The sequence below is a fragment of the Nyctibius grandis genome, chromosome 8, assembly GCF_013368605.1.
Source record: "Nyctibius grandis isolate bNycGra1 chromosome 8, bNycGra1.pri, whole genome shotgun sequence".
Lineage (NCBI taxonomy): Eukaryota > Metazoa > Chordata > Aves > Nyctibiiformes > Nyctibiidae > Nyctibius > Nyctibius grandis.
The window spans coordinates 782,271-795,440 of record NC_090665.1 but is presented as its reverse complement, the minus strand read 5'-3'; the positions used below and the strand labels follow the sequence as shown (position 1 = coordinate 795,440).

General features: G+C 51.4%; 1 protein-coding gene across 1 annotated transcript; it reads right to left on the bottom strand.

Moving 5' to 3' along the window:
• Positions 1-1,738: 1,738 nt before the first annotated feature.
• P2RY1 (purinergic receptor P2Y1) lies at positions 1,739-5,375 on the bottom strand. The gene is made up of 2 exons (XM_068406724.1): positions 5,246-5,375; positions 1,739-4,718 (listed from the first exon to the last, which is right to left on the bottom strand). Exon 2 carries the CDS (start codon positions 4,648-4,650, stop codon positions 3,559-3,561), a length of 1,092 nt encoding a protein of 363 aa, XP_068262825.1. The 5' UTR covers positions 4,651-4,718; positions 5,246-5,375; the 3' UTR covers positions 1,739-3,558.
• Between the last annotated feature and the right edge of the window lie 7,795 nt (positions 5,376-13,170).

Here is a 13,170-nt window from a genome sequence, read left to right as displayed (position 1 = left end):
TGGTGACTCCACCACCTCCCTGGGCAGCCCCTTCCAATGGCTAATGACCCTGGCTGAGAAGAAATGCTTCCTAATGTCCAACCTGAACCTCCCCTGGCGAAGCTTGAGGCTGTGTCCTCTTGTCCTGTCGCTGGTTGCCTGGGAGAAGAGGCCGACTCTGGAGAGCTCAGAAAGAAACCCCAGCTGAGTGGCTTAGGGAGAGGAGAAAGGTTCTTCACCTGACCCATCACAAAGGTTTATGTACAAACACAGGGTCCATCTTGGGGCTCGAAGGCTGGTGCACTGATTTTTTTTCTTCCACCAATACATTATAGTCAGGAAAAGTGCCAGAAGGCAAGTATTTAACAGACTCGCCAAGTTCGCCAGGAGCTAATGCCTCCAGCCCTCATGCTGCCTGGGGAAAATCGGCTTGGTTTTAGTTCTGGTGGTGTCCAATGTCCCCCCATCTGACCAGCTGCCTCTGCTGGGTCTGTCACCATGCAGGCAAAAACTAGTTGTGTGGGAGGATGTGAACTGGGTGTGACACTGCAGTGGTTGCAGCTATGCCATGTCCAATGCAGCAATGCTTAAATAAAAAAGAGCAGGAACTTTACATGAGGCTGTGAGGCTCAGCTTCGAGTGCCAGCTGGGTTCTGAGGATGCTGTGACATCTCCGTGTGTGCCCAGTGGGGAGCAGGACGTGGTTTGAGGTGTGAGCTCTGCAGGTCGTAGGAGCTGAAAGATGGAATATAAACTGTGTGTCAAATGTGTTTAACGATGATTTAATGATTTAGGTTAACAGTTGGACTTGATGATCTCAAAGGCCTTTTCCAACCAAAACGATTCTACACTCCGTGTTTGGTGGGAGGCTCCCATCTGCTCTGCGAGGTGAAGATGCCAAGTGCAGTTGCCTGCCACGGCTGATCATCAGACGTGATCTTCATTAAATGATCAAAACAGCTCTCAGTAATGAACTGGGTGGCTGCACAGTTCTCTTCAGCGAGGCAAGGCGAACCAGAGAGCTTCCAAGGGCTCACAAGGAAGGTATAAATACACGGCAGGCGTCCGAGAGCCAGAAGACTGCAGGGAAGCTCCGGGTGGTGGATCTCCATGAGTCCCTCCTGCTGCTGCTGGGCCCGGGGGTTTTGTCATGTTTGGGGTTCACACACCCCATAACAGCCAGCTGTCTTTGCCCCATCAGAGACAGATCACCAAAAGGCTGTAGGTCACCCCGCACGGACCAGCCTGGGTGTGCAGTTTTACAGCCGTGGCTGTTCAGGATCTTTTTTCAGCCATGGACTAGAGGAACATTTTATTTCCTCACTGAAAGAGAGAAATAGTCCACGAAAGGCTGGGAAATGAATACGATTTTAAACCTAGAGCAGCAGATTCAGAGAATATCCTATTTTTATGCTCTCTCTCCCCGTTTAATTCATCTGCCGTTCCCAACAAGACATGCCTCAGTTGAATGAAGTCTTGAATAATCACATAATAGGAGAAGTCATTTATGGTGAATCAGGCTCATTCTGCGGTGATATAAATAGGCTGTGCCGTTCCAGGCTTTGGCAGCAGGGATTAATTAGCAGTTGACCCTTGGCTGGGACCTCTTCACTACCTCTACATTTTTCATCTTACAGGGCTAAACGAGATCTTAACATGGCTTTAAGCAGCGACGCCTCCTAAGCAGCAGTTTAATTTGTCTCTAGGCTATGAATCAGAAGTTTAATTTATCACTCGGTTACATACCAACAGCAACTAGTCAGGGTGGAACTGAATTTATTATAAAGATGTTCTGTTAGAAGACACATTACAGTGATTGAAACATGCTGTTAAATTTCCCCTTAATGCCCAATTCTGAATAGGAACACGGAGAACCACACTTCACATACTTTACATTTAGCTTTCTAATAAATAAGTTCAATAAATAGGGATTCTGCAGATTAAGAAGCCGTACGTGTGAACAGAAGCTGCTTTACAATGTTGTCCAAAAATAACTAGAGCTATTCTTTTTTGTTACCAATCACCGGAAATCAGTAAGTAAAATGTAAGTATTTTACTATGAAGACTGGATGAACAAGGATCTGTTAAAAATCACCCTTAGGATTACACAGAACTTAATTTTGTACACTAAATTTATAATTTAGAGCATGCTTCCATACCATTTTTAGCACACAATATTTTCAAATAATAATACATTTCTTAGAAACACGAGACACGAATGAGACTGCCCATGTAAGAGTCCGTCTGTGCTCTGATCACTAGCTCTTGTGTTACACAACAGTGCAGCTTGACTAATTTTGGACGACCTATCCCACATTTGGAGATCTATAACAAAGAGCCAGATTTAGTCTCTAGTATATTGCAACATCGTGTTAATACAGTAATTTATTTGTCACAGTACAAAAAAGCGAATTCCTCCAATTATTTTATATATATATATAATATATAATCCATTTATATAATTTTTTTCTTGGGAAACAACTCTACGTTATCTCTGAAGGTTGCCAGGAACAGAAATATTCTCGTACCAAATGAAATGCAGGTAACTCGAGCGACTGCATCTCCACGTGTCTAGAAGGTACAGTTATTTCCAGCGCACGCCTTTCCAACGCTCTACCCGTAAAGATCTCCAGCGGCTCCCAACGCCGGCAGTCCCGTTGGCCACCCTCCGGGGAGGGCGGCTGGCCACTGGCCCTGCAGAGCCCACCCGGTCCCTGCCCGGCCCCGTCCCGTGGCTCCTCGCCACGCTGGTGTCCTCATCATGGCCAACAGGGTTGGGCCATCGGCTGCTCAGGACCGAAGCACCTCCGCACCGACGTCTGCTCGGGACCCGCACCGCCCCGCGCAGAGCACCGAGCCCTATCTGCCAGCGGCCAGGGGGCCAGTTCACCTGGAAGCCAATTTGCCTTTAAGGGGGGGGAGGGTCCAGGTTTTTCATGAACAACCATCGTAATCTGAAAGCGTAATCATGCACACACCAGTAAGCCCACCTTTTGTAAAACACCGGCACTCAAAGACGACTGAACCGTAAACGCTACCGAGTTATCAGATAATTATCAACACTAGAAGTAGATGAAGAAATAATAAAACTGTAAAGGTGAGAGACCTGCATCACGACTTTGATTTAAATACTTGTTTACAATGGCAAGTGAGCGAAGGGCTGGGTGTGTGGACTGAGCCTCGGAAGAGAAGATACTGCTCTTTCTTATTTTTATTTCCTATTTGCAAAGAGAGGCTGACAGAACATGTTTGAATGTGGCAGACTGAGTCATTAAAACAGAAGCACTTGGATTGCTTTCTTCCTTTAGGGGACTGACTTCATTTTACTTTATCTGACACAAGCCAGAAAGAAATGAGAATACTGTGAGGAGAAGGAAAGCTGAATTTTGACTCGTTATTTTCCATTAAAATTCTTCCGCTGACTTTGTGAAGCTTTTTCTGAGATCAGAAAATGAGGCTTTACCTAAAACAAATTTAAGAGACTGGCAGATTTCCCTCACACACCTGTAGCAATACAGTGTCCTACTGGCTCGAAGCAGCGGATTTGTTTCAAACCGTTCCCAAACCTTTTGCATTCGTTCACAAACTCGTATCTCCGTTCTGTTTATACTCAGATAAAATATTAAGGGTCATTTCCTCGCTCTTGGACTGCACGTTGTGTTCACTTCTTCTGGACGATTTCCTGGTGGCCCTGGAAAGCCGCCTTCGAAAGGTGTCACCCGCCAGGAAGTAAAGGATGGGGTCGACGCAGCTGTTGAGGCTGGCCAGGCCCCTGGTCACTTGGTAAGTGGCATAAACCTTGTCGTTGAAGGCACACATCTGTGGAGTCTGAAAATCCACCCTGGCTCTTAGATTTAAGGTCTTCATCACGTGGAAGGGAAGGTAAGACACAGCAAAGACCGTCAACACGATAATAACCAGGTAAATCGACTTCCTCCTGAGAGGAGAATCGTCCAAATCTTTGTTAATCAAAGCTTTCACAATCAGCCCATAGCAACCAAGAATCAGGATGAACGGGATGCAGAACATCAGCACGGTGGTGCACATGCTGTAAACGAAGTAACTTCTCAGGTAATCGTCGGCTGTCGTGTCGTAGCACGTTATGGTTTTATTTCTCCTTATCCCCGTCCCCGAGTAGAAGAGTATTGGAGAAATCACGGCCACCACGATGACCCAGACCAGGGTGCTGACGTACACCGCGTTCTTCTTCTTCAGCCTCCCCAGCGACTTCAAGGGGTGCACCACTCCCGTGTACCTGTGCACACTTATGCAAGTCAGAAACAAAATGCTGCCGTACAGGTTCACGTGGAAGATGAACCTCTGCAGCTTGCACATGATGTCCCCGAAGATCCAGTCTGTTTTGTTGAAGTAGTAAAAGATGAGGGCAGGCAGAGTCAAGACATACAAGAAATCGGCCAGTGCCAAGTTGAACATGTAAACCGAGATGCCGCTCCAAGGCCTCATATGGAAGACAAACATCCAGATGGCCACGCTGTTGCCCAAAAACCCAGTGATGAAGACCAGAATGTAGACAGTGGGCAGGTAATAGAACTGGAAGCCAGTTTTGGTGAGGGAACACTTGGTGGTGGCGTTTCCCGCAGACCAGCCGCTGCTGGATAACAGGTTGGGTTCAGTTCCATTCAGAGCAGCAGAGAAGAGCACTTCGGTCATGATCCTTCCCCCAGAGTCACATCGGTCTGAGGTGAAGCAACAAAGCCTCTACAGGAGCAGTAACGCATCTGAAACAAGAAAAGAGCGAAGAAAACCTCACTGGAAGGTGGAACCTGCCCGGCTTTCCTTCGGGGGGTTCCCAGCGGGTGTGCTCGGCTGAGCCTCTCCCACCCACCCAGCTCGGACCCGCGTGGGGCACGGGCGTCCCCCCCGCACGCCGGGAGCCAGGGGACCCCCGGCGGTCACTGCCGGGCCCCTCTGCGCGCCCCGCAGCGCCGCGCACCGGGACGGACATGCGGGGCGGGGCGACACCGACAGCGGGCTGGGCTGGCCCCGGGACGCGCCGGCGGGGAGCGGGGAAAGCGAAAGGGCGATCGCCGCGAAGGGGCAGCGGGGCCGGCGGGGGGCACCGCCCCGCCCGTAACCCCAGGCGAGCGCCGCCGCCCCCGCGGCTGCCGGCCCCGTCCCACGGCCCGCCCGGCCCCGCTCCCGCCCGGCTGCACCGCTCCCCTCCGCCCGCCCGGCCCCGCTCCCCGCGTCGCCCTCCGCCGCCGCGCCCCAGCCCGGCTCCGCGGAGCGCCGGGGCCGCCCTCACCTGCCTCCCTGGGCGCCCTCCGCAGCCCGCGCTCGCCTCTCCTCCGCCCGGCGGGGGGCGGCGTCCCGCCCGCAGCCGCCCCGGCCGAGCCGGCTCCCATCGCCGGGCAGCGGGGGGGCAGCGGCTCTACGGCGCGGGGCGCCCCTCCGTGACGGCGGCGCCGCCGCGGGGAGCGCGGCCGCAGCCCCTGTGCTGCGGGAGGCAGCGCCGGGCGGACTGCGGGCGGGACGAGGCGCCGGCTCGGCCCAGGGGCGCGCCCGCCCCCCGCACCGCCCCCGCCAGCGGGCGGCGCCCGCCGCTCCCCGCCCGCGCCGCACGGCGGCGGGGCCGCGCCGGGGGCTGCAGGGCCGCGGTGGGGCTGGGGCCGGTGGGCTCTGACCCCACCCGCCACCCTCGGGCCCCCGCAGCCCCCCGCGGTGATGGAGCAGGGGGACGCCGAGCCCCCGCCGCCCGTCCCCTCCCGGGAGGCCGCCGGTGCCGTCGGGCCGCCGGTGCGCGGCTCCTGCGCGGCTGCACAGCGCTCCCCTCGTTCTGCTCTCACTGAACCCTTCGAAATCTGCTCCGCAGCCCAGCTTCAGCTACGCGAACACGTTAATTGCTGTAAACGGAACAGCTGAGCAGAAATATGCTCTGCTGACCCCTAATTAAGCACTATACATTTGGCGCTTGAGTCAGAATACGATTATTATTTATTGTCTTAGCAAAACACAATCTGCTGCTTTCAGCCATTTCTTCCTCGTTCACATCTTAGCGAGGATGGGTGGCGAGTGAGACACGAGCTAGTCAGAGCCGCTCTCAGCTCAGAGCTGTGTTCTAGACGGAGGGTTATTAGCACTTCATGAATATGTATTCATTTTTCAAACTTTTCAGTCTGTCTAAATTATAAAACTACTTTGTAGGGGAAGCTTAAATGGGAAATCAGCTGCACATTATACCCCTGTAGAAACATGCGAGCGGATGCAGATAGAGCTGCCAGCCTGGTATCGCTTTTGGGGCAAGTTACACAGACTACAACTTTGAAGCAACAGCTTAAATTTTTGTAAATATAAGATATTTTCTCCAATATTAGTTTTTCTCCTCATCAGCTAACTGCATATTTACTGCTTTGAAGATGCTTTTTAATTTTAACGCAAATTGAATGTGAAGAGAAAGGAAAGTAAAAAATGGAACAAGAACAGCCACACCTGTAAAGTCTGTGTTGTAAAGCAAACCCGGTTACAAAGCTGTTCAGTGGTGCCCTCTAGGATTTTAAAGTGCCGGCAAAAATGAATCCCTGGCCTCGGCGTTCCCACGAGAGAAAAGACCCGACCCACAAAGCAGATGTATGGTGGATACAGTATAATCTCAAGCCCCCCATGCTGGTTTAGGAAAAAGCCATCTTGCTCCTCAGAAAATCAGCTGCGTGGCCAAAGCCAGAGTTTATTAAATAAAGAACTGGGATTATTGTGTAAAAATAAAAAAAAAAAACCCCAAGCGATGCTATTAGCATACAAGAAGCCTTTTAGTTTGTCTTTCCCTTTGTAATTGTTATTTCATTAGCGATTTTCTCAGTCCCATTGCTAACACGTAGCTTCTCTTGGCAGCTGCCTTGAATTCCCTGTCTTGAGCAAATCTTGAGTCATGCCGGAGCAGCGTCAGATAGCATCAGCAAACACGCACTCTGAACCCAGCCTGTTTGCCGCGGTTACCTGAGCAGCGCCATAAACCCCAACGGGGAGAGGAAAGGTCGGAGCAGTAATTCAGGGAGCCCACGGCTGCGGGGGAAGGAGGCAGTGCCTGGGATCTGTGCTCGCGCCCGAGGCGGGCTGAGGTGCAGGTGGCAGTGCCAGGCACAGGGCTGAGCTGTGGTGACCGTGCTGTGCCATGGTAGCCATGCTGTGGGGACGACACTGAGCCGTGGTGGCCATGCCGAGCCGAGGTGACCACGCTGAGCTGTGGTGGCCATCCCGAGACAAGGTGACCATGCTGAGGTGACCGTGCCGAACCGAGGTGGTCGTGCTGAGCCGTGGTGACTGTGCCATGGTGGCCATGCCAAGCCGTGGTGACCGTGCTGAGCCGAGGTGGCCGTGCTGAGGTGGCCATGCCAAGCCGAGGCGACCACGCTGAGCCGTGGTGGCCGCTCTGTGGTGACCGTGCTGTGGTGTGGTGGCCATGCTGAGCTGAGGTGACCACACTGAGCTGAGGTGGCCATGCCGAGCCACAGTGACCATGCCAAACCATGAGCAGGTGCCAGCAGCACAGGTGTGAGCAGGAGCAGGCCGGAGGAGGTGGCTGCGCGTGCCGGGTTGGCCCAGGCACCCCTGGCAGTGCTCACACCGACCTCAGGCTTACCGCTGACATGACCTTGGCGGGGACAGGAGAGGCAACACCTGATCTGGCGTGAAGCTGTGGCTGCATAGAGAGGTGACACCTCATCTGGCGTGACGTTCCTGTAGGACCAATGCGCATATTCAAGGTGGAGTACAAACATATAAATACCCGAAGGCAGAGGTGAATCTGTACCAAATCCATGCTTCACATCCTTCAGCTGCTCTACTGTTGATCCGTTACTAAAGACTCCAAGCTCAGATTTATAATCTGCTCTGAGAGACTTCAATTTATTTAGTCTTCTGTGCCAGGGCAGGATTTTCCAAGATACCTGACTCACCCCTGTGATTTTTTTCTGTGTGTCATCTCATTTTTCAACGGCTTTTTGGAAGGGTGAGCACCCGAAGCAGACGCCGCTGTGGCAGTGTTGCTGGCATTGATTACACGCACCAAGCTGCCCCCCTGCCCCAGCAGCTCCTGATGGTGCTCTCAAGGGTGGAACACCACGCTCGCCCACCATCTCCCGGCTTCTCCTGGCAAAGAACTTCCACCAGCAGCAGATCAGGTGCTACCACATACTGCAAACAGCAGCACCTTTCCACAATCCCACTCACCTTACCTCACACCAGTGGAAAAGAGCCATTTCCCCTTTTTGTGCATGTTTTCTAAATTGCTGGCATTCCTTTTTCTCCTGCCTCACATCTCTCACTTGGTCTGGGCTTTCGCTTTCCTTTTTTTACACCCCAGTTACGTGACCACTCAGAATTTCATCCTTCGCCTAGCCTAGCAGACCTCATCTGGTGCCTCTGCCTACACCACTTGTCCCCTCTCGCTACAGCCTGGGGCCAGCTGGGCACTGCCGACGGAGGGCAGAGGCATGGGGATGGCAGGGACCCCCCACTAAAGCTCCTCACCTGCTTTAGTGGCTTTGGACCTGCCAAACCGCCTGCCTGCTGCAGCCAGACCCAGCTACATCCCCGCTGCCTCATCGGCTGCCAGCATCAGCACCGCCCTCCCGAGCCTGCCAGCACTGGAAATGGAAATCTCACACGCTGGTTTTAACAGTTTGTGTGTTCTGACTGCGGTGCTTCAGCTGCAAAAGGTCCAAGCACTTAAGTAAAGAACGAGGCATATCTTTTAGCCGACGCACTATTACATGCCCTCATGCACAGCCAGCAAATTAGTGTCTTCCTGCTGGTGTCACTGATCTGCTCTTATTTTGGAGCACAACACCCAACCACGTTGCATCAGCACCTTTTCCTCCATACGCCTTGTAGCTGAAGAGGTTTCTGTCTGGTACAGCTGAAGCTGAACTCACTCCAGCTCTGCCTCTTAATGCGCTTTCTACAAAATCTGGGATTTTACACCGCTGATTCCCGTTAAACGGAATGTTTTGTTCTGTTAACAGCTGATTTAACTCAAACGGGTGATGTATCGCTAACGAGACGAGAAAGCATGCTCGAGAGCAAATGGAAATTCCCAGTCAGCCCAATTAGCGCTGAACCATCGCGGCGTGTGGGTGTGCAGAGGGAGCGATCCGGACATAAATCCAGCTGTTCCTACCTGTTGGTTTGGGTTATCAGGAAGAGCTAGGCGCAGATTTCAATATTTCAAAGCGTGCTGGTATGAACAACGGGCCCAAACCTGCTGCAGACTGAGAGGCTGGTAGAAAGGCTGAACATGAGCCAGCAGTGTGCCCAGGTGGCCAAGAAGGCCAATGGCATCCTGGCCTCTATTAGGAATAGTGTCGCCAGCCGGTCTGGGGAAGGGATCGTCCCTCTGTACTCGGCACTGGTGAGGCCGCACCTTGAATCCTGTGTCCAGTTCTGGGCCCCGCACTGCAAGAGAGATGTTGAGGTGTTGGAGCGAGTCCAGAGGAGGGCGACCAAGCTGGTGAAGGGTCTGGAGGGTCTGAGCTACGAGGAACGGCTGAGGGAGCTGGGGGTGTTTAGCCTGGAGAAGAGGAGGCTCAGAGGTGACCTTAGTGCAGTCTACAACTACCTGAAGGGAGGTTGTAGCGCAGTGGGAGTCGGCCTCTTCTCCCAGGCAACCAGCGCTAGGACAAGAGGACACAGCCTCAAGCTTGGCCAGGGGAGGTTCAGGTTGGACATTAGGAAGCATTTCTTCTCAGCAAGGGTCATTAGCCATTGGAAGGGGCTGCCCAGGGAGGTGGTGGAGTCCCCATCTCTGGAGGGGTTTAAGAAAAGCCTGGACATGGCACTTAGTGCCCTGGTCTAGTTGCCATGGTGGTGTCAGGGCAATGGTTGGACTCGATGATCCCAGAGGACTCTTCCAACCTCATTGATTCTGTGACCCCCATAAACGATCATCACAACACCTGCTCACAGGGAGGGTAAATGTGTGTCTGTCCATATGCACCCCTACACACAAGGCACCCCGTGTCTCACCGGGAGGCTGCTGGGAGGGGTGGGCAAGCACAGAGCTCGGGGGGGAGCAGCTCCTGCTCCCCGCTGCACGACATCCCATCTGCTGCAAACATGCCTATCACACATCTTACCTGCCTTGGCTTGTGACCTACCTGTTGGCTTGTGCTGAGCTTCCTTCCCCTGTTCATTAGGAAACTCTTCAGGTCAAATAATGCTTTATCACACCGTGTTTCTTTCTCCAGTCTCTGCAGTTTCATGTCTTCCTCTTCCGTTTGTCACAGAAGACGACACCTCTTCCCAGCACCCCTTGTACAGCGTGCAGACTTTCCACAGCGAGCCTGAAATAGTAATTTATTTTATTTTAAAATACTTCTGCCCGCAGTATTTAAAATACTACGCCTTTGAAACTGTGAGAGGTCCCTCGGCTGGACTTCCAGCGGACACCTGCACATAGGTGAGAACTGAGGAAATTCTGCCTTAAAGGATTCGAGCAAACACTGATTTGTTCCAAAAAAAGCAAAGCTCATCCTTGTCTATCTAAAAATACTTAAAAAATATATACTAGACAGACTGTTAGCAATGGCTATTTACCTCAGGTCTTGCTTCCTTCCAGCCTTAGCTTCACATGCTGAAAATGCCCAGGCCTGGCCTCGACTTGTGAGTAAATCTCTTTGGGAAGCGTGGGAGCGGGCGCCCGGGTGCATTTTTAATGCCTGAGCTGACATTTTGCTGTCTTGAAAACAAAAGCTGTTCCTGGGCTAATTAAACAGATCCGCACGCAGCAGAACGTGAGCCCCGAGGAGCGGCAGAGTCCCAGCAGGGTGTGAGCTTTGGAAGACAGAATCGCACAGCGTTGGGCACGCAGAAGGTTATAATTTTATAATCAATAGTGGGTAAATGTGGCGAGTGGCTGGTGGGGTCCATAAGACCCTGGCAAGTATCTGCTATGACTGTCACGGTGTCCCATGGGGATGAATACAAGTCTTTTCTTCTCCCTCTTTGCCTTTATGGCCATTTAGTGCCCTGGTCTAGTTGCCATGGTGGTGTCAGGGCAATGGTTGGACTCAGTGATCCCAGAGGGCTCTTCCAACCTCATTGATTCTGTGATTAATAGTATAAACCAACAAGAATAACGAAGCTGCTGTTTCAGAGAGCCTTCTGTATTTCAGAATATGCAAATAGCTCCTGATCAGCACTGCCACTGTGATACAACACAGCAATAAAAACAGTTAATGGAGGTGACATTAATCCTCGTAGAGCAGCTACACTTCCAGAGTCTAAAGACAACACAGAACACTGGAAAATTTGTTCTAATTACAGCAGGGAGCATCTTGCCTTCTTCCTATATTGCCGTTTTAAATTGAAATTACTATTCTCAGTAGAAAAGATCTTTTGTTCAGCTATCAGCCAAGAAGGAATTCTACTGAGAAGGTTTAATAGTGCGTTAATACTCACATTACAGAGTTTCCTCAGATGGCCCAGACGACAAACAGGCAGGAAGCAGCGAAGATCACACACCAAGGGAAAGAAAATGAAGTATTTCAATTAAGTCCTTGCTACCTAATGCATCGAGGGAAATGAACACAGCACACACTGAGGTGCTATAACTGAAGCACCCATGAGTGTGTCTCGGTGGGGTCCAGGGACAGGTTTTTCCCCATGTGGCACTGCAATGCCCAGCTGTGTAAATCCGCATGGTGGGCTGGCTGTTGTTTTTAGCCCTCTCTGGGTCATCTGGACCAAAGTCAGCAGAGCAAAGCCCTCGGTTTTCTGCTGTGGCTGCAGCAAACCTGCGCTCCCTGGGTGCCCTTCCAATGGCTAATGACCCTTGCTGAGAAGAAATGCTTCCTAATGTCCAACCTGACCCTCCCCTGGTGAAGCTTGAGGCTATATTTGTGTAAGGAGATACCAGAAAATATGGTAATATTGGATAATCAATTAAATTTCCCTTCTGATATTTCTTTATAAATGTGTTTAAAAGTAGGGACAATCGTTTCTTGGCATTTTAATATATTATTTGATCAGGTCACCTGGTTAAAATAAACTTTGTCGACACTAGGAGTATAGGAAAGCTAAAATCAGACAATGTTCTCAGGTGCTAAACTTTCCGACTGTGTATGAAACACGGAAAGAAGATGTTAAAACTGATCTGGCACAGTTTTTTAAAAGCTATGATTAAGAAATCAGAGAACAGTAATGTAATAATAGGTGAAAGCCTGGCACGTTGCCTTTCTATGGGCTGGAGGTAGCAGCAACCGCGATTTAAGAGTGTTGGGGGTGACCTCCCGCTGCTGCCAGCAAACCCCCTCGCTGACACCCTTCTGAGCTGTCATCCTTCCAGTTTGCTTTATGCCATACCCACATTTTCCTTCCCAGTCAGCTCTACAAGAGCTGATCTAGATAAAAGGAGGAACATGCCACATACCCACGCACGACATTGTATTTCCTGCAGAAATCCCACCTGGGGCCGTGGTGGGTGACCAGCCCTGCCTGTCCCTCCCTCCCATCAATTTGCCTTTTTACAAACTGCCCTCCCTCCCAGTCCTGCCCGAAGGGTTTATCTGGGGAAGGAAGGGCCCTGAAAATACCAGCCATGGAAATGGAAACTGAATTATTCAGTTTTGTGCTGCCGCATAACGAATCCTGGATTTTTCAGCTGTCCTGATGCCAGCGCTCTATTTTATTTTGGGAATATCTGAAAATATGGTAACAACAAAGAAGTGTCAGGAGTTCAAACTAAGCATTACAAGTCCCTTTTTTTCAGACTCTTCTGCTGGGTTTGAAGCTGATCAGGAGCTCCCTTTCAACACCCCTGTGCTGATGCCTCCGCAGCCAGGCCCTTTCATTCCTCCTCCAGCTATTGTTCCCTTTCTCATTATCCCGCAGCTCCTTCTCTCCGCTCTGGCCTCCCTCCTCCCTGGAGCTGCTGCGTGGGTCGCAGTCACCTCAAGTGTTAAACACTTCCCTGCCACGTCTCAGAGCACCCAGGCTCTCTGCAACTCCGTGAAACTCCAGTATGCACTGGACAACTTAAGGTAACATCCGATAGCTCCCATCAACAATTATGAAGCAGGTGATGCCAAGGAATGAGCAAGGAGATACATCAGTACCTGAAATAAAAAATCTTAATGAAAGCTTAATCATGTAGGACAAAGCCAGCTCAGCTCTTACTGGAAACAAATACCCTGGCAATCATTACTAAGGCCATTTCTAATTTAATGTGCAGTTGCT

What these genes read in the sequence shown, in the direction of transcription:
- P2RY1 (XM_068406724.1), bottom strand. Translation starts at nt 4,650, where the DNA reads ATGACCGAAGTGCTCTTCTCTGCTGCTCTGAATGGAACTGAACCCAAC.